Here is a 24,925-nt window from a genome sequence, read left to right on the forward strand (position 1 = left end):
AGACTTTAAAAGTATTGGAAATGTTCTTTTCTTAACTGGGTGACAGGTTCAAAAGTCTGCATATGTCCCTGATAGAGAAGCCAATGGGGTGGTGATATTTGCCTCTGTGGAATTAAGAGTGAATATCTGTAAGGAAGCATTTTCCCTTTGTAGGACTAAACAGGGGCAGCTCAAAGGAACTTGAACTGGTCGCGGATGACTGGCCGCCCACTGCCATTGCCCTCGAATCATTCTGCATTTCTGCATCTTCACCTCTCCTATAGTTTGTGGGCTCTGCCAGGACCTAGGGCTGGTGCACAAAGCCCTGCTCTTAAAAAGGGGGCTGCCGTGCACTGGCGTTCACGAGTGTTTGTGGGGACTGTGGTGCCAAACCGTCATAAAGAATGCATTTTTAGATCAGGAATACATTCAGGAGACAACAGCTATTCTGCTAAGAACTACTCATTCAGCAGATATTTATTGAGCACCTACTATGTACCAGTCACAACTTAGGGTGACACAAAGGTTCATAAAAATATGTAAACAAATTAAAAGGAGACTTATCTAATAAAAAAAGTTTTAATGAAGCTTTTAATCTAACATGTAAATTCTAAAATAAAATTATACATCTCTCTTTCAAATTCATAAATCTTATTGTTAGTCCTACCAGTGCATTAAAGAGCATATTACTGGTGCGAGGTGATACGCTAACAGAACTCGATTTGTAAGAGACTACTACTTCGTTTTAAGATCTTATCCTGAATCTAGTCACACTATGGAGAAACTAGACACAATCCTACATTGCTGTTGGAAGTGTAAATTGGCCTAATACCTATGGAGCCAGCTTGGCATTATCTATTAAACAAATAATAGTAATCTTTGCCCTAGCAAACCCACATCTCGTAATGTATTCTAGAGATTGATTTGTTGGTAATAGCAAAAGATTGGAATCAATTTAATTGTCCATCAGTAGGGGTCTACTTAAATAAGTTATATCCTTATATATGCAGCTGTAAAAGAGAGGGCGATTCTACATAAACATATAATATGGAAAAATCACCGAGTGTATTTTTATTTACAAAAAGCAAGCTGCATAAGTATATATGGTATGCCATCATTTGTGTAAAAAATCTGTATATGAAGGAGAACTGTATAATAGTATTTATTTATATAGGCATAAATAAATCCCTGGAAGGGTACGTAAGAAACTAATACCAGGAATTGTGTATTTAGTGGAGGAAAAGTGGCAGGAAGACAGGATAAAGATGGGAAGGAGTTTTCACTGCATAGCTTCGTTTACCCAAACATACATTAAACTACGCGAATGTATCATGTAGTGTCAAACTTAGGTAACTTATTTTAAAATTAAATCTAGCCACATTCTCTGCTTTAGATCAGATTTGTTTGTTAGCACTATGTTTGCTAGTTACTCATCCAGCACTTCCCTGATTGGAAAAAAAAGGTCATGCTTAATGTTTTATTTGTGAAATTTTTCCTTCAAGATTTTGGATCTGCAGCAGAAATTAGAACATGCTCATAAAGTCTGTCTCACAGACACTTGTATTTCGGGACAGAAGCAACTAGAGGAAAGGATAAAGGAAGCACTAGAAAATGAAGCTAAGACAAAGCAACTATATGAGGAGGAACAACAGAAGAGGTAAGAGGAGCAAAGATGTCAGTTTCCCATGGGCCAACCTGATTGAGTTTAGCAGGAATGTCAGTTTACGGATGTATTTCCTCTGTGTTCCCACTGAAGTGAACTACATTACACAACTTCTTGTATATAGCACTCGTTACACTGTATTCGAATTGTTTTTCCTGTTTGCCTTTCACAAAAGAGTGTCAGACGCTTAAGGGCAGGGGTTATTTCTCGTTGCTCAGAGCCAGGTGCACGGGGTGCACGAGTAAATTTTCTTGAATGACTGACTAGATTACCTATGAAATATGATACTCTGGGCTTTGCTTTTCCAACTCTAACATGATTGGCATAAACTGCAAACTAAAGGAAATTGATTTTTGTATTTATCACCTGATTTCCTTGAAAGAAATTCCAAGTACTTTACAGACCTCTTAATCATCAGTAATCTGTCACCAAAGAGGAGCTTTCATTTTTTTCTAAAATTATTATGATTACTATTAGAATTCTTACTTAAATGATCTTCCTGGATGCCCTAAACTTCAGTAACTGATGCTTCTTATTTCTATGGCACTGAAGAGTGAACCACGTATGCTTTAAGAAAAATAGGGTTTTAGCCACTGAAAAGACATGCAGACATTCACATATATAATGAAGCCCAGAAATTTATTTTCAGCTTTAGCTAAAAGCTTTAACATCAGCCCTGGCACTAAAAGGTACTCAGTAAATACTTAGTGAATGAATAATGTGTAAGTAAGTAAATGAATGAACGTATGAATGAATAATGAGCTCACTCAGGGAAGTACAGCAGAACAATATTTGTCTCACTGCTACAGCCAACAGGACGGCAGACCATCCTGTTGTAATACACCTAGATCCTGAATAAACTATAGTAAGTATACCTTTTAAGTGTTGCCCACAATAAAGCAAGAGAAAGTGCTAAGAGCAAACATACAATAAGCTACAACAAAAATGATGAACGGGGCAAACAAGCTTCTAAGTCAGGGGGCAAATAATAATATCAGCCCCAGGTTTGAGAGAAGGAGCTGAGGAAGTTTGCCCCAAGGGGGAAGAGGTGAACTAGAGATTCTAATATTAAAGCTGGGAAGCTTGAAGGAGCTGAAGGGTTCCCAAACAGGCAGCCCCCTGGCTTTCCCAAATTATCTCTGGAGGAAAACAATCCCAATTTAGATATTAAAGATTCCCATATTTGTTTTTAATTTTTTTTTTTAATGTTTATTTATTTTTGAGACAGAGAGAGACAGAGCATGAACGGGGGAGGGTCAGAGAGAGAGGGAGACACAGAATCTGAAGCAGGCTCCGGGCTCTGAGCTGTCAGCACAGAGCCCGACGCGGGGCTCGAACCCACGGACGGTGAGATCCTGACCTGAGCCAAAGTCGGACACTTAACTGACTGAGCCACCCAGGCGCCCCTAAAGATTCCCATATATTAAGTTTAGTCAAATGAAAGCTTACAATGAAAAATCAGCAAATAACACAAGGAAGCTGGCTACCATAAATGATAGTCGGTAGAAACAACAAACACCAGAGTTGTAACCCCCAAGAATTCCAGCAGCTAGAATTATGAATAATAGATTGTAAAACAACTCTATGAAGTTTTTAAAGAAACACAATATGAAGGAACCCTCATACACTGTTGGTAGGAATGTAAATTGGTGCCGCCACTGTGGAAGACAGTATGGAGGTTCCTCAAACAATTAAAAATAAAACTATCATATGATCCAATAATTCTACTACTGGGTATTTACCCAAAGAAAATGAAAAAACATTAATTTGAAAAGATACACACATTCCTATGTTTATTGCAGCATTATTTATAATAGCCAAGATATGGAAGCAACCTACATGCCCATTAGTAGACAAATGGGTAAGGAGGATGTGATGTGATGTGTGTGTGTACCATACATAACGGAATATTATGCAGTCATAAAAAAGGATCCGATCGTGCCATTTGCAACAAATTGGATGGACCTGGAGTGTATTATGCTAAGTGAAATAAATCAGACTGAGAAAGAGAAATACCATATGACTTCACTCATATGTGAAATCTAAAAAAAACAAATGAACAAACAAAAAGCAAAATTGGACCTATAAATACAGAGAACAAATTGAGGATTGCCAGAGGGAAAGGGGGTAGGGACATGGGCAAAATGGGTGAAGGGGTGTGGGAGATAAAGGCTTCCAGTTATGGGATGGATAAATCATAGGAATAAAGCAGCATAAGGAATATAGTCAATGGTATTGTGATCGCATTGTATGATGACAGACTGTCGCTACACTTTTGGTGAGAACAGCATAATGTATAAACTTGTTGACTCACTATGTTGCTATGTTGTACACCTAAAACTCATGTAATATTGTGTGTCAACTATAAGTAAAATAACACAATTAAAAAATAACTCAAAGAAAAACATTTTTTAAAAAGGGACAAAAGATGTAATTCAAGAATTGAACAAGGAAAACGGCTATTTAACTTTCCCGAAACTAGGTTTTTTGTGTCTAAAGTGGGATTAGTAATACCAGCTCTATGCATCTCCTGTGAAGACTGGCTGAGATGAAATATGTTGAAGTAATATTTAAGCTAGCTATAAGAAAATGGAATACTGTAGGGTAGGGAAATTCTTCTCTACAAAAAGAATAATATAGTATACATTGTTTCAAAACCTGGAGGGAAGCAAGTCCAATTTAGATATTTAGATTATAACCTACTTTTTTCACTGTTCTATTTATCTTCTTTTAAATCTTCTAGAACATTATTTTCACAATGTATCATAATGAATTTAATCCGTTAATGCTGGATATTTACATTTTTCCCAGCTTCTTGCTATAATAAACGATACAATATTTTATCCTTGTAGTCAAATTTTTGTGCACATCCTTTACTACTTCCTTGGAATAAATTCTAGCAAGTACAATTGTAATTATAACTACTTATATGAAATTAAATTATTAAAGAGCTATATAAAATAAAAAGCATAAATCCTTCAGATTTCTGTTCTTTGGCAGTAACCACTTCAAGTGATCAGATTTTTTCTATGCATATGCGCATATTTTTTGTTGTTCTTATTTTGTTAACATAAGTTGATCCATTTAAATTATATTGCTTTGGAATTTGCCTTTTTCACCTAACAATATTACATGGGCAACCTTTTAGCCACTTAAGAGCTACAAAATCTTAGACAAGTTTATCTTTTCAGTGCCTGTCTGTACCAACTTCATAAGATCATTGTGTGGATTGAATGAGTTATAAGTGGTTGGTTGGCTTATATTATCAGTATATGGCACATAGTAAGCACTTGTATCAGTCCAGGTTCAATCAGAATAGAACTAGTAGGAGAAATATATGTTTAGTAAGAGATTTGGTATGGGGATTTGCTCTTTTTTTTTTTTTTTTTTTTTTTTTTTTTTTAAGAGAGAGAGCACGCACAAGCTGGGGAGAGGGGCAAAGGGAGAAAGAGAGGATCTCATGCAGTTTCCACATTCAGCACAGAGCCCTATGGGGGCCTTGATCCCACAACCCTGGGATCATGACCTGCTCAGAAATCAAGAGTCAGAAGCTCAACTGACTGAGCCACCCCGGCGCCCCAGGGGTTTGGTCTCTCATGCAGTTGTGAGCAGGGCTACACAGCCTGTAAGGCTGTCTTCATTCGTCTTATGCTGGAGCTTGAAGTCCACTCAGGAAGTGAAGATGGGTACCACAGGAGGGAGAGCAATGTCAAGCTAAACCTATGAGCACAGGATGAACCCATGTCAGTTCTCCCTACCTCCCAACCTGATAAAGTAGGCGTCCTGCAGGAGAAGATGGCCCCCTCATCAAGGACCTAAACGGACACCTGGCCCAGGAGCTGGGGAAGGTGAAGGAGGACCCGAGGGAAGGTGGAGAAGTTGCAGGCCTGGCTGTTGCCTCATGCAGAGGTGAGCAGCAGATACCTGGTGATGGGGATGAGCTACAAAAGCACTTGGTCCGACTTTCCAAGTGTAAAATCCAAAGTGCTTCACTTCCGCCCTCCATCCCCTGCACCAGTAAACTATACGTCTTGTAGCCCACTCTAATAGAAACATACACGGAGGTCATGCCTAGCCAAGCTGACACATTACCAGCCACTACTAAAAAGGTGCTGTTGGGGCGCCTGGGTGGCTCAGTCGGTTAAGCAGCCAACTTTGGCTCAGGTCATGATCTCATGGTCCGTGGGTTCGAGCCCCGTGTCAGGCTCTGTGCTGACCGCTCAGAGCCTGGAGCCTGTTTCAGATTCTGTGTCTCCCTCTCTCTCTGCCCCTCCCATGTTCATGCTCTGTCTCTCTCTGTCTCAAAAATAAATGTTAAAAAACAAAATTAAAAAAAAAAAGGTGCTGTTACTATTCTTGCAATATTTTATGTTATTTTTGTTACTATTGCCATCATCATCTTCAGTAAAGTGAGAAATGTTCATTTTTGCCAGAACAAAATGTTTGGGGATGAGGGAAGTAGCGAGAAAAGGAGGCGAGAAAGGTAAGCTTGACCTGGGTCCTGCTGGACCTAACAAGCCACATAAAGGACCTTGGACATGTTCATGGAAGACACTGGTCCACAGCTTTTGTTTCCTGTAAGGTCTAGATCTGGTTTTGGTATTAGGGTGATGCTGGTGTCATAGAATTGAGTAAGTGTCCCCTCTTCTTTGCTTTTTCTGGAAGAGATTGTAAAGAATTGCTATCATTCCTTTTCCTCCTCCTCCTCCTCCTCCTCCTTTTTAAAAATGTTCACTTATTTATTTTTTGAGAGCGAGAAAGTGCAAGTGTGAGCAGGGATGGGGGGCAGAGAGAGGAGAGAGAGAGAGAGAGAGAGAGAGAATCTCAAGCAGGCTCCACACTGTCAGAGCGGAGCCTGACACGGGGCTCAATATCACAAACTGTAAGATCATCACGTGGGCCAAAATCAAGTCAGGAGCTTAACAGATGGAGCCACCCAGGTGCCCCAACATTATTTCTTCTTTAAACATTTGGTTGATGGGGCACCTGGGCGGCTCCGTTGGTTAAGCATCCGACTTCGGCTCAGGTCATGACCTCGTGGTCCGTGACTTTGAACCCGCGTCAGGCTCTACGCTGTCAGTTCAGAGCCCGGAGCCTGCTTCCGATTCTGTGTCTCCCTCCCTCTCTGCCCCTCCCCCACTTATGCTCTGTCTCTCTCTGTCTCTCAAAAACTGAATAAATGTTAAAAAAAATTTTTTTTAATAAATAAATAAATAGAAATAAATGTTTGGTTGAATTCACCAGTGAAATCACCCGGGCTTACTGCTCTATTTTTGGAAAGTTATTAAATATTGATTTAATTTCTTTAATAAGTATAGGCCTATTCAGAATATCTATTTCTCCTTGTGTAAGAGCTGTTAGATTGTGTCTTTCAATGAATCAGTCCATGTCATACAAGTTATCAGATGTGTAGGCATAGAGGGGTGCCTGGGTGGCTCAGTCAGTTAAGCATCCAACTTCAGCTCAGGTCATGATCTCACAGTCCGTGGGTTCGAGCCGCGCGTCAGGCTCTGTGCTGACAGCTAGGAGCCTGGAGCCTGCTTGGGATTCTGTGTCTCCCTCTTTCTCTGCCCCTCCCCTGCTCATGCTCCGTCTCTCTCTGTCTCAAAAATAAATAAAAACATTAAAACAAAAATTTTTTTAAAAATGTGTAGGCATAGAATTGTTCAAAATATTCCTTTATTGTCCTTTTAATGTCCATAGGATCAGTTGTGATGGTTCCTCTTTCATTTCTGACGTTAGTAAATTGTGCCTTCTTTGTTTCTTGATTAGCCTGGCTAACGATTTGCCAATTTCATTGATCTTTTCAAAGAACCAGTTTCATTGTATTTCTCTATTGTTTTCCTGTGTTCAATTTCACGACTTTCTGCTCTGATTTTTGTTACTTCTTCTGCTTTCTTCAGGATTATATTGATCTTCTTTCTCTAGTTTCCTAACATGGAAGCTTAAATTATTGATTTTTGATCTTTTCTTTTATAATATTTGCATTTAATGCTGTTAAGTTTCCCTCTAAGCACAGCTTTTGTTTCCTCTCACAAATTTTGTAAGTTGTATTTTCATTTTCATGTAAAATATTTATAATTCATAATATTTTTAAAACTTCTCTCAAGACTTCTTCTTTGACATGTATTATTTAGTAATCTCCAAATATTTGAGGATTTTCCAGCTATCTTTCTGTTATCGATTTTTAGTTCCATAATATTATTGTAAACAGTTGTGTGGCATTCTGTAACACAAATATATTATAATTTATGTGAAATGCTTTTTAGATATTTTTGCTGTTACAAATAATGATGTAACAAATATCCTTGTACATAGACTCGATGATAAGTGGTATACAAAGGGAGGCTTAGGATGCTGTGATAGTGCATAGCAGAGACACCTCATCTGGTCTGGGGAACTCAAGAAAGCCTTCCTCAAAGAAAGCTATTCGAGCTGAGTGAGAGGTATTTGGGATGGATGGCTAAAAGAGAATATTAGGGAAAGGAAGGTCTGGAAGAGGAAGATAAGGAAAAGGAGTTGCAAGGAAGGAATAAGTGTAGAGGATGACTTATTTCAGGAAGTGAAAACTCATTTTGCCTGGAGCAAAATGCTTGGGGGTAGAGGGAGGGCAAGAGAAAGAGGCTGGAAGGGTAAGCTAGCTCACAAGCCATATTGAAGTGTTTGGACTACATGATATGATGAGATTGTGGTTTAGAAGGACCACTCTGATTGCTATATAAGGGATAGATTGAAAGAGAGGTTAAGGCTATTGGGGAGACAGAGAGTTTTATCAATCCACTGATTTCTTAATTTCTTTTTCCTTTTTTGGCTGGGTATAGTATATGTTATTGATGGTAATGACAAGGTAGGGTTCCCCAAGTCCCTCCCCTTCTTCAGGAGGCCTAGGATAGAAACTGTGGAGGTCAAATGATTCTCAGTGTGTTAAGGGATGCATTGGGGCAATGACTCCCCAACAGTCCTTCCTCTTGCTCTCGCTGGGACTGGTGGTCCAGGAGGCTCTTACTCCTTGGAGGCCATGTGGACCCTAAGGTCTGCCACCCAGTTGGTGTAGCCAAATTCATTGTCATACCAGGAAATGAGCTTGACAAATTCGTCACTAAGAGCAATGCCAGCCCCAGCATCGAAGATGGAAGAGTGGGTGTCACTGTTAAAGTTGCAGGAGACAAGCTGGTCCTCAGTGTAGCCCTGAATGCCCTTGAGGGGACCCTCCAATACCTGCTTCACCACCTTCTTGATATTGTCATATTTGGCAGCTTTCTCCAGGTGGCAGGTCAGATCCACAACTGATGCATTATGGGTAGGGACACAGAAGGCCATGCCAGTGAGCTTTCACTCAGCTGGGATGACATTGCCTGCAGCCTTGGTGGCACCAGTAGAAGTAGGGATGATGTTCTGGGCAGCCCACGGCCATCACACCACAGCTTCCCAGAGGGGCTGTCCGTGGTCTTCCAAAGGGCAGTGATGGCATGGACTATGATCATAAGTCCCTCCACAATGCCTAACGTCGTCATGGATGACCTTGGCCAGAAAGACCAAGTGATTTGTGGTGGAGGAGGCATTGCTGACAATCTTGAGGGAATTGTCGACCTTCTCATGGTTCATGCCCATCACAAACATGGGGTCATCAGGAGAAGGGGCAGAGGTGATGACCCTCTTGACCCCACCCTTCAAGTGAGCCCCAGCCTTCTCCAGGGTGGTGAAGACCCCAGTGGACTCCACAACATACTCAGCACCAACATCACCCTATTTGATGTTGGCGGGATCTTGCTCCTAGATGATGGAGATTGCGGATGCCTGGGTGGCTCAGTCAGTTAAATGTCCAACTTCAGCTCAGGACTTGATCTCACAGTTTGTGGGTTTGAGCCCCACATCAGGCTCTGTGCTGATAGCTCAGAGCCTGGAGCCTGCTTTGGATTTTATGTTTCCCACTCTCTCTCTCTCTCTCTCTCTCTCTGCCCTTCTCCCACTCATGCTCTGTCTCTCTCTCTCCCTCTATCTCTCAAAAATAAAATAAACATTAAGATTTTTTTAAAAAAGAAGATGGTGATGGGCTTTCCACTGATGACAAGTTTCCCATTCTCAGCCTTGATTGCGCCATGAAATTTGCCATGGGTGGAATCATAGTGGAACGTGTAGACCATGTAGTTGAGGTCAATGAAGGGGCATTGATGTTGACAGTATCCACTTTGCCATAGTTAAAAGCAGCCCTGGTGACCAGGTGCACAATAGGGTAGGGCCACATTTGTTTACTCTAACCATCACCACCATATCTGGGGGATGCAGCTGGCACTGTACCAGGAAATGTGGCCATCTGTCAAGTGGGGAGGAGCAGAGAGCTTTCTTAATTTCACTCATTGGCATAGCTGGTTTATTTGTTAGTCTTTGTTCAAGCTATATGTAATATAGGAGTTAATTTCTAACATATTTGTGAGTTGCTCTTTAAATGTTGACTTCCTATATTTCAATGCCGTTTTCCAACTCCTAAATTCTATTGAGGTAACTCAACTTTCTTTAATTCTAGCAGTTTAAAATTTCCCTTTCAGCCCCAAAGCTTTTCTCTTAGTCTGGCCCCTTGATCAGAAATTCAGAATGGAACCAAAAATGGGAATGCAAGCTGGTGCAGCCACTCTGGAAAACAGTATGGAGGGTCCTCAAAAAACTAAAAATAGAACTACCCTACGACCCAGCAATTGCACTACTAGGTATTTATCCACGGGATACAGGTGTGCTGTTTTGAAGGGACACATGCACCCCTATGTTTATAGCAGCACTATCAACAATAGCCAAAGTATGGAAAGAGCCCAAATGTCCATCAATGGATGAATGGATAAAGAAGATGTATATACACACACACACACACACACACACACACACACACACACACACACACAATGGAGTATTACTCGGCAATCAAAAAGAATGAAATCTTGCCATTGCAACCACGTGGATGGAACTGGAGGGTCTTATGCTAAGTGAAATCAGTCAGAGAAAGACAAAAATCATATGACTTCACTCATATGAGGTCTTTAAGAGACAAAACAGATGAACATAAGGGAAGGAAAACAAAAATAATATAACAGGGAGGGGGACAAAACAGAAGAGACTCATAAATATGGAGAACAAACTGAGGGTTACTGGAGGGGTTGTGGGAGGCGGGATGGGCTAAATGGGTAAGGGGCACTAAAGAATCTACTCCTGAAATCATTGTTGCACTATATGCTAACTCATTTGGATGTAAATTTTAAAAAATAAAAAATAAAATTAAAGAAAAAGAATAATAAAGAAAGAATGGAACCAAAAAGAAGTGGACAGTAATAGCTGGGAATTGCTCAGGTTTATAATGATGAAACAGGTGAAGGGGGTGGTGCTGGTGCAGGGGTGGATGTGAATGGGAGAAGTTCAGCTTAGAGAGCCTGTAAGCCTGCACTTAATATCGGGAACCATGACAGGAGCTGGAAGTGCTGGAGGTTGAGAGTGAGGAGTCCCACGTCTCAAATATCAATCTTTGCCAGTAAACCATCATTTTTTTCAGAAAACTGAAGTTAGAGAAAGGGAGCGCTTGTCCCGTCTCAGTACTTTAATGACCCAGCATGTAAGTGCTACCTCAGCATCCTCATCATATTCTTCTGGGTAATCTCCTAGATCCAAAGAGCCTTGTCGGAAATCTTCCACAACTATAGTCTGATGAGATTCCCTCTGAAGGAGTTAAGTACTTTTGGCCCTTTTGAAAAAGGGTGAATTTCCTCATCAAACACAGGCTCATTTATGATTCAGCTCCTGCAGCGTTAACATGTGTGCATTAGTATCAGTAGTGTTTGTAACTTACAACCCTATATTGAACCAAGAAAATCAAGGGACTCAACTTGTAAAGCAGTGAGGATGAGTAGAAATAAAAGAGGATTCAGGGTTAGAGCCCCACCTCCATCTTGTCCTAGCAAGTTAATTAAAACTCTCTGTTGCCACAGCTTCTTCTGTGAAATAAGGGGAGTTATTTTCTTTTTCAGAGGGGTGGTTTTTGTTTTGTTTTGTTTTGTTTTTTTGATGAATGAGAGAGAGAATTGAGAAAAGCCTCACAAAGGAGGTCCCCTGTGTCGGTCTCTTTATTTTATGGACACATACCCGACCTCATTGAACTAATAAAATCCCTTGTGATGGTATAACAATTTTAGGTCAAAGAATTTCATAAATCCGGTGTGATTTAATGTACATTAATTGCCCTCAGGAAACTCATAGATCAGAATGTAAATGAGCTACGAAAGCAAGTGAGAATCTTACAAGATAAAGGGAATCAACTGGAAATAACCAGTTCTCAGCAACAATCCAGAATTCAGCAACAGGAGGCCAAACTTAAAAAATACTTGGAAAACAAGAAAGAAAAATCGGATGAGGTAAGAAAGTAAATAAACATACTTTCTCAGTTTTCCTGTTTCCATAGACCCGAGTGATCTAATCATAGCTAATAATAGCTAGTAATGAGTGCCTAGCATTTCACCCCTTAGGTTTATCGGGAAAGCAGAAACTACTCTAGGTATTTCAAGCAAGAATGGGTTTAACACAGGGAATCACATGCTTACAAACTGTTGGAAGGGAGATGTAAGGGTGAGGAGAAGGTCAGAAAGAAATGCTGCTGGCCTTTAATAACCCCAGTTCAGAAATCCCAGGGAGGGGCGCCCGGGTGGCTCCGTTGGTTGAGTGTCCGACTCTGGCTCAGGTCATGATCTCACAGTTTGTGAGTTCAAGCCCCACACAGGGCTCTCTGCTGTCAGTGCGGAGCCTGCTTCATATCCTCTGTCCTCTCTCTCCGCCCCTCCCCTGCTCATGCTCGCACGCGCTCTCTCTCTCTCTCTCTCTCAAAAATAAAACATTGGAAGGAAGGAAGGAAGGAAGGAAGGAAGGAAGGAAGGAAGGAAGGAAGGAAGGAAGGAAGGGAAAAGAAAATCCTAGGGAAACCAACTGCTGCAGCACCAGAATGGGAGATTTGCAGGAACACTCTCTGAAACCCCTGGAAAGGTCCCATCTGCTGGCAGCCCCTTCACCCACCTGCTAGTGCTAGAGGAGAACGGTGGGCTTTCCTCCCCCTGTGCTTTCCAAACTGTGTTCAAGTGCGTCTCATTCCCAGAAACTAAGCTGGAACTCTGCTATCAAGAAGGTCTGGGAAATGTAGTTTTCAGACTTCCAACCTTACAGCACAGAATGGTCTCATTTAAAAAAAATTTGTTTTTTCAGCATCTCAAGAGCAACGGAGAACTGTCGGAAAAGCTGTCCAAGTTGCAGCAAGAGAAGGAAGCACTGCGTAAAGAATATGCGCAACTTCTGAAGCAGATGGATGCCCATATGAGGTAAACAAAAAAAAGTTCTGGAAAGGGATTTCATGCCTTTTCCCAAATACACCCTTTTCATTTGCCTTCATGCTTTTATTCCCCTTCACATACTTTGCTCAGTCTGGACCACCCCCTCCCCATTTCAACTCTTCATTTCAAATCCTAATTCTTAGACTAGGAGTCACCTTCTCCAAGAAGCCCACCTTTCTTTCTTTCTTTCTTTCTTTCTTTCTTTCTTTCTTTCTTTCTTTCTTTCGTTTATTTATTTTTGAGAGACAGTGTGAGACAGAGCACGAGTGGGGGAGGGGCAGAGAGAGAGGGAGACACAGAATCTGAAGCAGGCTCCAGGCTCTGAGCTGTCAGCACAGAGCCCGATGCGGGGCTCAAACCCATGGACCATGAGATCATGACCTGAGCCGAAGTCGGACGCTTAACCGACTGAGCCACCTGGGCACCTCTCCAAGAAGCTTTTCTTGACCCCACCAGCCTGGGCTGGGTGAAGTACTCATTCTTTGTATCCTCCTCTTAGCCCTTTGCACATGCCTCTTTGTACTTATTTCAGAGCTTGCCACTTTGTCTTGAAATAGTGTGAGTTACTACCTGTCTTCCTCACCAGACTGTAGGCTTTTCAAGGGCATGGGCCATGGTCTTATTCATCTTTTTATCCATAGTTCTGATTATATAGTAGGTGCTCAATAAAAAATGTGTTTCTGAACTTCCTTCTCTTTCTGCCATTCACTGCTCATCATTCCACCAGATTCCTCCCACTCTCCTCCTCTCTGGAATGTAGCAGAGTAGTTCAGAGTATGGACTCTGGAGCCATATTGCCTGGGAACAAATCCTGGTTCTTCCAGAAACTAGCTGTGCGACCTTGGGTGAGTTATGTAACCTTTCTGTGCCTGAGGTCCCTCATCTTTAAAATGGGTAAAATAACAGCACTTACCTCAGAAAGTTGTTTTGAGAATTAAGTAAATCACTATATATAAAGCACTTACTTAGAACAGTGTTTAGCACACAGCTATTATCATATCTAGTTATTGTTCATTGTTTTTCCGTGATCCACCTTTCTCCTACCAGCTCTGTAGTCTTCTGCTCTATTCCTTCCATTAGGCTGAAATTTCTTATTCTCTTGTGTTCTTACCTGCGTAATTATCACATTGATGAGAATGATTTAAAAACCCCTGTTTACTGCTGTAGAGCAGAGTGTTTTTAGAGTCACTGGTATCCCTTACCTTGCTTTGATCATCATAATACTGAAAAATGTAGAAACCATGGTCAGGGGAGGTTGTGGTTCAGTATGTGTGGTTCAGTTCATGCTGCTTACAAACCTAAAGCTAGAACTCAGTCGTCTAATAGGCTCTTTAGGGGCACCTGGGTGGCTGAGTTGGTTCAGTGACAGACTCTTGATTTCAGCTCAGGTCCTGGCCTCACAGTTTGTGAGTTCAAGCCCAGCTTTGGACTCTGCACTGAGAGTGCAGAGCCTGCTTGGGATTCTCTCTCTCCTCTCTCTCTTCTCTGCTCCTGCCCTGCCCTGCCCTGCTCACTCTCTGAATGAATGAATGAATGAATGAATGAATGAATAAATAAATAAATAAATAAATAACTTAAAAAAAAAAGTGAATAACCTATATAGGACTCTTTCCACATCTTGCCTTGGTATTAGAGGGAGTTGAAAGAATGAAGTGTTAGGTCTAGGGCATATAAAATGCCACAATTCTTGACAAGTGAGTTGATCCTGAATCTAATATGTGTAGAAATTGCTTACCCAGAATCCTTTCTGTGTTTACTCCTAGTCTCTGTCATTTAAACATAGTTTTATGACTTTACTATCATAGCTTGGATAAAATTTTATATTCTCTTCCTCTTTTTTTTTTTTTTTTTTTTTTTTGATGCAAAAAAGGTGATTTTATTAAAGCACAGGGACAGGACCCATGGGCAGGAAGAGCTCTCTACTGCAAGTGTGGAGGTGACCCTTTTATAGAGTCTGGGAAAGATAAAGTCAAGAGGAAGTTTCCAAAGAGACTTTCACATGCTAAAGACTTACTGGAAGCCTAGATATTGTCAAGCTAAAGTTGTTTATCTCTTTAGCAAAGCATTATCATTAAGACCGGAGGGAGTTCCTGGACTTTTGGCCATTGATGGGATTGCCTTTTTGTTGTAAACTGGTAGAGACTATTTGTTTTTTGTCCTTTCCTGTTTTGGGATAGCTGGGAGTGTCCAAGGACTATCATACATGTCCTACCTGCGGGGGTGGGGGGTTGCTGTTAGCCTGTACTTTACCCCCAGCTTGCCCCATGCTCCCCACTGAAAAATTTTGACCCTTAAATCTTTAAGGTTGTTGAAAGTGGAAGGTCTCATCTTCTGTAGCTTCTTCCTGCTGAGTAGGGGTGTAGAAATGTCCCTACCTATATGGGTCAATATTGTTCAGTTGGGGAAGGTATAGGGGAGTTACAAAAGACAGAGGCAGCTGAATCCAAGGTGGACAATGTGTATGAACCTTCCTGAGTAGAAAGGATCATCTGTTGGCTTGAAGTTATTGCAGTGATGGAGTCTTAGCACCAGGCAGAGAGACATGGCAGAAAACAGTAAAACATGATTAGAATAACTAGAAAGATTAGCCCAAACAAAAGTCCTTTGGTAGTTGACAAAAATCCTCCAGTCCAGAAATTTAACCAATCATTAAAGGGAAGAGAGGGATTGTTTCAAGCACCAATTCAAGTATTCATGTCAGTTAGAAATCCGGAAATATTTTTGTGGTCATCTGGAATGTATACACAGCATTTTGTTTTTATGAGAGTGCAAGTTTCACCTTGTGCAGCAGTTAAGACATCTAATACTATTCTATTTGGTAGAACTGCTCTATGCATAATGTTATTGAGAGTCATTGAAGGCTTTAACTGTGTAACAGGTGGTGTTTAACCATCACATAGACTCTGTTTTGTTTAGTAAGCAATTAGTCAATCAATAAAAGGTACTTTTATAGAAACAAGAAAAATACAAGTTAATGGTTAGAGCAAATCACAAACCCAGCGTTTACCAGTGCTACCAGTGAGATTTTTAGATGTCAGGCTTGAAGCATCCTCCAATGGGAGTGGGAACAGGCAGCAGGAATCAGATGGGTTTTTCTGATTAGTAATTCAGATGTCTCTTGTGATCCTTTTGAATGGCCCGTTTTAAGAAGGAATTGTTAGTATAAATTGGGGAAAGGAGAATGAAAAAGAAAGGTACAACCATCATAAGAGAAGTTTGAGCAAAAGTTTGAGGTCTTCCACGGGTTTACAAGAATAAGAAGGCACATTAGTTTGCTCATTGGTTTTCTGAAGGAGGTACAGGTTTTATTTTAGATATAGGAGCCCGTAAAGAGTGCCCCTCTAATTTTACTTCAGTGGGAGTATATGATATGACCCCGTAGGGGACCTTTTATTTTGGAGTGAAATTCCCTACTGTATTGGACTTTCAATTTACCAGGTCTCCTGGGTTTATATGGATGGGGTGGGTTTCTAGTAAATGTCAGATCAGGTTTAGGGAGACTATGGTTTGCATATCCACTTAAGAGATTTATGAATTAACCTGGATAATTCAAGTGAATAACTTAATAAAGTGAATAATTTAATAAAGGACTATAGTCTTTATCTATTGATAGGTCTACAGGGAGAAAAGTCTTTTCATACAATCTTTGGGGAATCCATCCCATTTTCCAGTTGTTTAGATAATCATATGCCCCTGGGGTTTTGTTATTATCAGCACAGAATAACAAGCAAGAAGATTGTCCATACCTGTGGTATTATGACAATTTTTCTGAAGTTTACCTCAAGTTGTCTAGTTTAGGCAAACAACATTTAAGACGACCAGAACTAGAATTTAACATCCGTAAAGGTGTGTTATTGAAACCTGTTATTGAAACCTCTAAAAACCCTCATTTCCAAAGACAGCCAAATGGAAACCAATTTGTTTGTAGAACAAGTCCAGTTTTAACAAACTTGGCCTAATTATTTACAGAAGTTCAGCAAGAACAGTTATTGATCATATATATCTTTTAAATTTTACTTTGCTGGAACTTTTTAGAAGGAATCTCCAGATTGAACTTTTTAGTAGCCTCTCCAGGCCAGAAGCCAAGCCAAGTACTTGCTGTCAGACATGCCTGCAACACCTGTAGATTTGGGTGAATTCCTCTTCACAAGGTGCCAAAGATATCCCGAGGTTCCTGCACCTGCCAGGAAGTGACATTCTTTACTCACCTGGTTAGGCTGCTGGGAACTTAGCCAAGGAGCTTTATGGCTGCATGTGTCATAAAGTCAACCTTAGTTCCTTTTAACTGTATGGTCATAACTGAGTCTATGCATGTCTCTCAAATATGACATTCCAGTTAAAGCCTTGGTAAAATTACCAATATTTCCAATGGTGTCCTGTTCCAAGGAGAACAGATTCTTATTGAATTTATGTAGCAGTGAGACATACACGTGGAGATGGGACACCAAGGCTTTTCTTTACAGGAAGCAGTTTTATTTGTGCCAGCACAGGCTCAGCGGGCTAAGACCCAAAAGGCTGAGCCCTGAGCACCGTGGGGGGCAGGAGAGGGTTGCCTTTTGTACAATTTTTGCTCCTTTGTCTCCCACATACGGTAACCTACAGTCTGAATGGGCGGTCTATGTTACAGAGTCGTGAGGAATGTTGCGCACGTGCACATAGCCAGGTTGCCTTCCCTGGTCTTGAGGTTTTCACCACATTCCTTAGGGAGGGGCTCTACCACACTTAGGCAAACAAGTATGATGGCCACGGAAGAAAGAATGCTCACTAAGAGCTTTTGAATTTGAGAGGGTTTAGGCAGAGAGAAAAGTTAAATACTTTGTACACAAATAAATACTTTATGACATTTCTGTATATCATAGATATCTTGAGAAAGTTTCCTTAATCTGGAAGAGCAAATGTTAGAGAACCGGCAATACTTCAAAACAAGAGCTGCAAAACGATAACCATCTTTTTCAGTTCATTTAGTCCCATGTTACTAATTCTTCTTCTGTTTCAATGCAACTTTTTAGTTCTGAAAATTCTTACCCATCTTAATATTAATCTTAAAGATGTCAAATGCCTGTACGTGTCCTAAAAGTTCTTTGTATAAGTCTCCTTGAAGATGAAACATGTTTTCTTATATGCATCAGAACAAATAACTATAAATGACAAAATCTCAGAAACGGACATTGGTAACAATCTAATATGAGAGTTCATTAAGATGCAATTGACAGGGGCGCCTGGGTGGCTCAGTCGGTTGAACGTCCGACTTCGGCTCGGGTCATGATCTCGCGGTCTCTGAGTTCGAGCCTGGAGCCTGTTTCGGATTCTGTGCCTCCCTCTCTCTCTGACCCTTCCCCGTTCATGCTCTGTCTCTCTCTGTCTCAAAAAAAAAAAAATAAATAAACGTTAAAAAAAATTTTTTTTAATTAAAAATAAGATGCAATTGACAAGGAAATTCGGTTATTTTTGGGACACATAACACTTCAATAATCGGCATAGCAAGTGCCGACCTTATTACCAAAACATATTAAAACATCAGGATTTGCATTTATATTGGAGCATTTACCCATGCATTTACCCATGCACTTACCCATGCAACACAACCTAAGGTTTACCATGAATGACAGTGTTTTCCAAGTAACTTCACATACCAAAAAAAGGCCTAACTGGTCAAAAAGACTTCATTTACAATTTAAATCTTGGGAAGTTTGTTAAAACCTTAGAAAGTTACAGAGCACAACTTAAACAGGATTACTGCTCATTACAAATTTTATTTATTCATTTAACCAAGGTGGCACTGAGAGATTCCAAAGGCAAATATGTAGGGTTATATAGTTGTTAGCAGAACTTAGCTCCTTTCACATTGAGAAGTTTTAACTTGAAGTAATCAAAGACTTGATAAAGAGGAAACCCAAAGCTTTGGTTTTCTCCGGCAGACCAGAGAGAAAAATTTTGCATATTATTTTTTTTATCAAGAGCAGATCAACAATCCAAGAAAACTTTTGTGTTTTGAGCAGAGAGAAAAGCAGAATTTTAACCTTATACCAGTGTACTTTTAAAATCCATTCGTTGCAACCTTAGCGCATCCTAACCACACATGAAATTCCTTTCCAGAGATTTTCCTTCACGAACCTTCTACAACTTTCCTTTGCCATCAGATTTTGTTCCAAACCATTTCTCTCCAAACAGCCATTCTCATTTAGGACAAAATTACTTTCTTTTACCTTCCACAAAAATGTATTTCCAGTCCTTATCTTAACAATTACTGCTGAAAACTTCAAGACAGACAAAATTAACCATGATTTTAAGTCATCTTCTTGCTAACAAATTGCAGAGGTAACCTGAGCTTATTTGACCTTCAGCAAACCTAGATAGAATAAAAAAAAGTTTTGTATTTAATGCTGATAAACAGGTTTATCTCAAACCAGCAAACTTAAATTCGTTTAAATACCAAAAATGTTACCCCTGCATCCACTTAAAAGTCAATCAATTTGTTCCCCGTTTTTAGTTTTTACCTGGAACATCAGCGGGGAATATGAAGTGGGGAGTCCAAGGGGGTGTCCTTTACTCCTTGACTTAGAGGATGGGAGGAGGAGCCAATGGTGCCTGAGGCACTAATGATGGTTGTGCAGGCTGCACCCAAGGTGGTGCAGAAATAGGAGGAGAAGGAGGGGAAGGCTGAAGAGGTGAGGTTCTACCCAGAGGCCTGAAGGCAGATAAAATTCCAGAGGGCAGAGAGAGAGAGAGAGAGAGGTCTAATTGGTCCTAAAGCCTGTCCACTTGGACAGATGAGCAGGCACCAGGTTTTTTGTTTTGTTTTGTTTTGTTTCCAAAGTGGAAATATGGAGTCCGTGTCAGGTAGGAGAAGGCAGACATTTGTTTCCCCGAAACAAATGGAGTTTCGGCAGCTGCTTGGGAATATTCCTTAAAGTCCCCGTCCCTAGGTAGACTAACCACAGTTAGTTCCAATTACAGCCATTAACCCAGGAAATGAATGAAGGAGAGGCCCTCACATCTATTAGCAGGAGAACACAGAGAGAGTCAAGTGTCCCCTTCATTAGGGATGGCCTGGGTTTCCTCCAGCGACTTAGTTCTATCAGGAGGAGGCCTGTTTAGACATCCAGTATGTCAGGAGGGAGTTTACTAACCAAACACATTTAGGCAAATGCATTCTGTAAGAGGACTTTTCGTCTGGGTCCTGATTTAGAGCCGTGAATGCCTGGACCTAGGGTACCTCTATCCATTTGCCAGATTTCCTGCAGAAGAGATCTAACGGCTAGATCCTAGTAAGGCCAATGCAGTGTTATGGGAGATCAGTCCTTTCCTAAATTTTGCAATGCAAATTGTCTCCACTGGATTGAAAAGGCATCTCAAGGGAGGATCCCTGAGAACTGCAAATTGTCTCCACTGGACTGAAAAGGCATCTCAAGGGAGGATCCCTGAGAACTGAAGAGGAGCTCCCATGCTCCTCCTTCCTAGAGAGAGAAGTAGAGAAGGTCCATTACTACGGAGATCGGCCACCTCACACCGCCCCCCCCCCTCCGCCCTCAACTCCCGACTCCCAGTTGGCGTCCCACACGCAGGATGTGTCAGAGGTTCCTGGTGTTAAAGTGACCTGAGGCATCCCTTGAACAAAGTTGCTATGATCACTGACCAGCCAACTAAGGGCCCCTGAAGGAAGGATGCTAGGGTCCCTCCCTCCCTCCCCCCCCCCCCCCCCCCCGCTTCCGCATTGCATCCTAGAATACAGATGGGTGCTGATGTATGGACTGAGTTTGCCTTATCAAAAAGGCTGAGAAGAAACTGCCATTTTTAACCCAAGGAAAATACTGGAAAAGTTTTACAAGGGGGAATTAGCCAATTTTGTAATGTAAGTAGCAGTTAGTAGAAGACGTTGACAGAAAACAGTAAAGATAGAAATCTACCATGATCTAAGCGACATTCCAACACATATAGGCTTTATAGCCAACTTCCCTGGGAAATGGTCCCCAGTTGGGTTTTAATTCAATTGAGTACTGGTTTCGGCTGGCTCCTAGTGGGGGTCTCCTGGCCAGAGGCGGCTACACCAGAGATTTGGAGGGGAATTACATTAGACCAATGAGGAGGAAACCTCACACTGGAGTCTTAAGATCGGTGGCCGTCCTGATGACTTAGGTGGCTGTCCCGTGCCCAAGACAGACAATTTTGTATAAGGACAGGAATAAAGAGAGGGCATCAAGCTTCTGGGTCTTATTACCATTCCCGCCAGGGTACTAACTTTCAGCCAAAAGGCAGGCTTTTTCCTCCCCATAGAGTAGCCACAGCTAGAGGATTGCAACCTAAGCAATCGACATGAAAGTGTTCCAATTCGACCACATTCCTTGAAAAGCCCCTGAAATGAGAGTAAAGGAAGAAAAGAAAAGGTACTCATCAAGTTTGCACCAAGGCTCAGAGTCCAGATGAAAAGACTCAAAGCTCCCATGTAAGGGCACCAAAATGATGGGATTCTTACCACATGTAATCTTTTGTGTCCAACTTCTTTTGCTCAACATATTCTATGATTTTTGATGCTCACGTATAGTCACAAATATTTGTCATTTTATCTTAAAATTTTTTGCTGGCTGTGAGGCTGGCTATTCTTCCATGTTATTTTCCCCTTGCCTTTGGGACAGTGGATCCTGACCCTAGCTGCATGTGCCTGGGCACCAGCATAGATTTAGTTAGATCAGAAGCAGTGGGGATAGGGCTTAGGGATCAATGTTTTTATAAAAGCTTCCTCATGTGATTCTGATGTGCCATCCGGTGTTAAAAACCACAGATTTAGGAAAGAAAATGGAAGGAACTGTCAAAACTCGAAGTTCATTTTTGTTTTCATTCCCCTGATCCCAGTCCTGACCTTTATGGACCATGCCTAATTTTTCCATGTTTTCCCAACCACTCTTCCAGAGGAACAAATTCCTTGCCTTTTTGAAAGAAAAATAATGGAAAAGTCCATCTGGTTTTACTTGAACATAAACAAAAAGTTGTCCCTAAATTTTAAAACATGAGTATTGTGCTGCCTCATAGATCTAGTAGTTAATAAAACCAAAAATAAACTTAGAAAATGCCTGTGCTCTTCAGGCAAGTTGGCCAACAGAGCTTCTGACCAAAGCAGAAGGTGTGCCAAACAGCCAGCCAGCAATGGCGAGGGAAGGCTCCAGCCTCTCACCCGCTGTACTGCGTCAACATACTCTTCAAACCATGCATAACACTACAGGAAGAAGCCTGAGTATCAGGCAATAGGAGCTAGTTAGGTCAACCCTAATCCACTCACTTAATGGAACTTCATTCCACTGTAAAAGATGGGGGCCCTGAAGGTGAGACAGCAGCATGAGGAAATGCTTACAATATAATAAATGAAAAGGGCATAAGATAAAAATTTTAATATAGGTAAGATTTAAGGAAAAGATGCTTATAAAAAGACTAGAAGGAAATACAACCACTATTTTAATACTAATCATATTGGGAGTTGGGTTTTCTTCCCAAATTTTCTATAGCTTATCATCTTACTTTTAAAAATAAATTAATTTCTGGGGTGCCTGAGTGGTTCCAGTGGGTGTCTGACTTCGGCTCACGTCATAGTCTCACAGTTCATGAGTTCAGGCCCCGCATCAGGCTCTGTGCTGGCAGCTCGGAGCCTGGAGCCTGCTTCGGATTCTATATCTCCCTCTCCCTCTGCCCTACCCCTGCTGGTACTCTTTCTCTCTCTTTTGAAAATAAAACATTAAAAACAATTTTTAATAAAAAAATTAATTTCTTTTTTAAAATGTTTATTTATTTATTTTGAGAGAGAGAGAGAAAAAAGAGAGAGTAGGGGAGGATCAGAGAGAGAGGGAGAGAATCCCCAACTCTGCTAACAACACAGAGCCCGACCTGGGGCTTGAGCTTTAAGCTCGACACTGACAGTGTGGATCCCTCCCCATCTCTCTCTCTGCCCCTCCCCTGCACCCGCTCTCTTTTTCAAAAATAATGAACTAAAAAAAAAAAAAGGACATAATTTACAAAGCTGTACGACTCTCTTGGAGTAGCTCTTCCATCACAGTTTGATTAGAATTAGCATCTAGATAAGTCTGTTTTGCTCCTCCCCTCCAGCTGGTTCCTAGTACTTGTATAAAACAAAATATCAAACCCACACATATTTGGTCAATTTATGACAAGGAAGCAAAGAATATACAGTGGGGGGGGGCACCTGGGTGGCTCAGTCGGTTAAGTGTCCGGCTTCAGCTCAGGTCATGATCTCACAGTCTGTGAGTTCGAGCCCCGCGTCGGGCTCTGTGCTGACAGCTCAGAGCCTGGAGCCTGCTGTGGATTCTGTGTCTCCCTCTCTCTCTGCCCCTCCCCTGCTCATGCTCTGTCTCTCTCTGTCTCAAAAATGAATGAAAAAAAAAAAAAAAAAAGAATATACAGTGGGGAAGAGACAGTCTCTTCAATAAACAGCGTTGTGGAAACTGGATGGTTACATGCCAAAGAATGAAGCTGGACCACTCTCTTATACCATACACAAAATTTTACTCAAAAAATGGATTAAAGACTTGAATGTAAGACCTGAAATGTAAGCCTACAGTTAACACCATAGTCAATGGTGAAATGCTGAAAGCTTTCTCTAGTAGATCAGAAGATATAAACTTTCTGTTATAAAACAAATAAATCGTGGAGATGTAATGTATAGTTAATACAGACCAGAGTTAGTATTGTATTGCATCTTTGAAAGCTGCTAAGAGAGTAAATCTTAAAAGCTCTCATCACAAGAAGAAAAGTTTCTATATATGGTGACAGATGTTAGACTGTAGGGATCGTTTTGCAATATACACAAATATCAACTCATTGTGTTACACAGCTAAAACTAATATAATGTCAATTATGCCTCAATTTAAACAATAATGACATTTAATTTCATTTTAAAAAATAAAAAAATAAACTTCTTGCCGGAGAAATCAGCAACATCTGGTTTGCTTGGCTTTGCTGGCATTATAGCATTAGGGTAGAGTGGGAGATCACAGGCTCTAAGGTCAGATTCTTCTTTGTACAAGTAACTTCCTTCTGGGTCAGGAGTCTCAAGAGCACCCTTAGGTTTGTGATTCATTTGGACTCACAGAACTCAGAAAAGCTGTTATACCCGTGGTTATGGTATATTACAGTGAAAGAATACAGATTAAAATCAGCAGAGGAGAAAGGCACATAGGATAGAGTCCAGGAGAGACAGGATGCAAGCCTGTTGTCCTCTCCCAGTGGAGTAGAACGGACAGTACATAATCCTACCAGCAATGATGTGTGACAACACGTATGAAGGTTTCCCAACCAGGGAAACTCACCTGAGCCTTGACATCCAGAGATTTTTATCGGGGGTCAGTCTCATCGGCATGGAGTGCCCCAGTGATTACCGTTAACTACTCAGTCTCCAGACTCCCAAACCCCCCAAGGTCAAACTGATACAGCATGGCCCAGGACCCTAGGAGAACAAAAATGCACTGACCATAAATCATACTGGGGTTTTTGGTTTTTTTGAAATGTTTATTTATCCTTGAGAGAGCACAAGCAGGGGAAAGGCAGAGAAAGGGGACAGAGGATCCTAAGCAGGCTCCGTGCTGACAGCATAGAGCCCGATGCGGGGCTCAAACTCATGAACCGCGAGATCATGACCTAAGCCGCAGTCAGACGCTCAACCGACTGATCCACCCAGGTGCCCCGATCATATTGTTAACATAAAATATTGGTGTGGTCCAAGGCCACAGGTATACAAAAATGTTATTGTCGAGCAGGATATTCCAAGGCCTTAGAGAGCTAGTCAAGGAATGTGAAGGGTTTGGATACCTCAGTTCCACTGAGTAAACTCTACTGCACAGCCTCCATGTCCTGATTCATAGAGAAGGAGATTGGCTGCACAGCTTTGCTTTAAAATCAAATGAGAAAAAAAATAAATAAATAACAA

General features: G+C 41.1%; 1 protein-coding gene across 4 annotated transcripts in view; it reads left to right on the forward strand.

Moving 5' to 3' along the window:
* Positions 1–24,925, forward strand: part of CCDC30 (coiled-coil domain containing 30) — a 125,940-nt gene that overhangs the window by 83,448 nt on the left and 17,567 nt on the right. For all 4 annotated transcript variants that reach the window (XM_042996827.1, XM_042996824.1, XM_042996823.1 and 1 more), the window contains 3 exons: positions 1,482–1,636; positions 11,868–12,033; positions 12,872–12,984. In XM_042996827.1, the coding sequence (XP_042852761.1) occupies positions 1,482–1,636; positions 11,868–12,033; positions 12,872–12,984 (434 nt within the window). The remainder of the gene's footprint in view (positions 1–1,481; positions 1,637–11,867; positions 12,034–12,871; positions 12,985–24,925) is intronic.

The sequence above is a fragment of the Panthera tigris genome, chromosome C1 (genome assembly GCF_018350195.1).
Source record: "Panthera tigris isolate Pti1 chromosome C1, P.tigris_Pti1_mat1.1, whole genome shotgun sequence".
Lineage (NCBI taxonomy): Eukaryota > Metazoa > Chordata > Mammalia > Carnivora > Felidae > Panthera > Panthera tigris.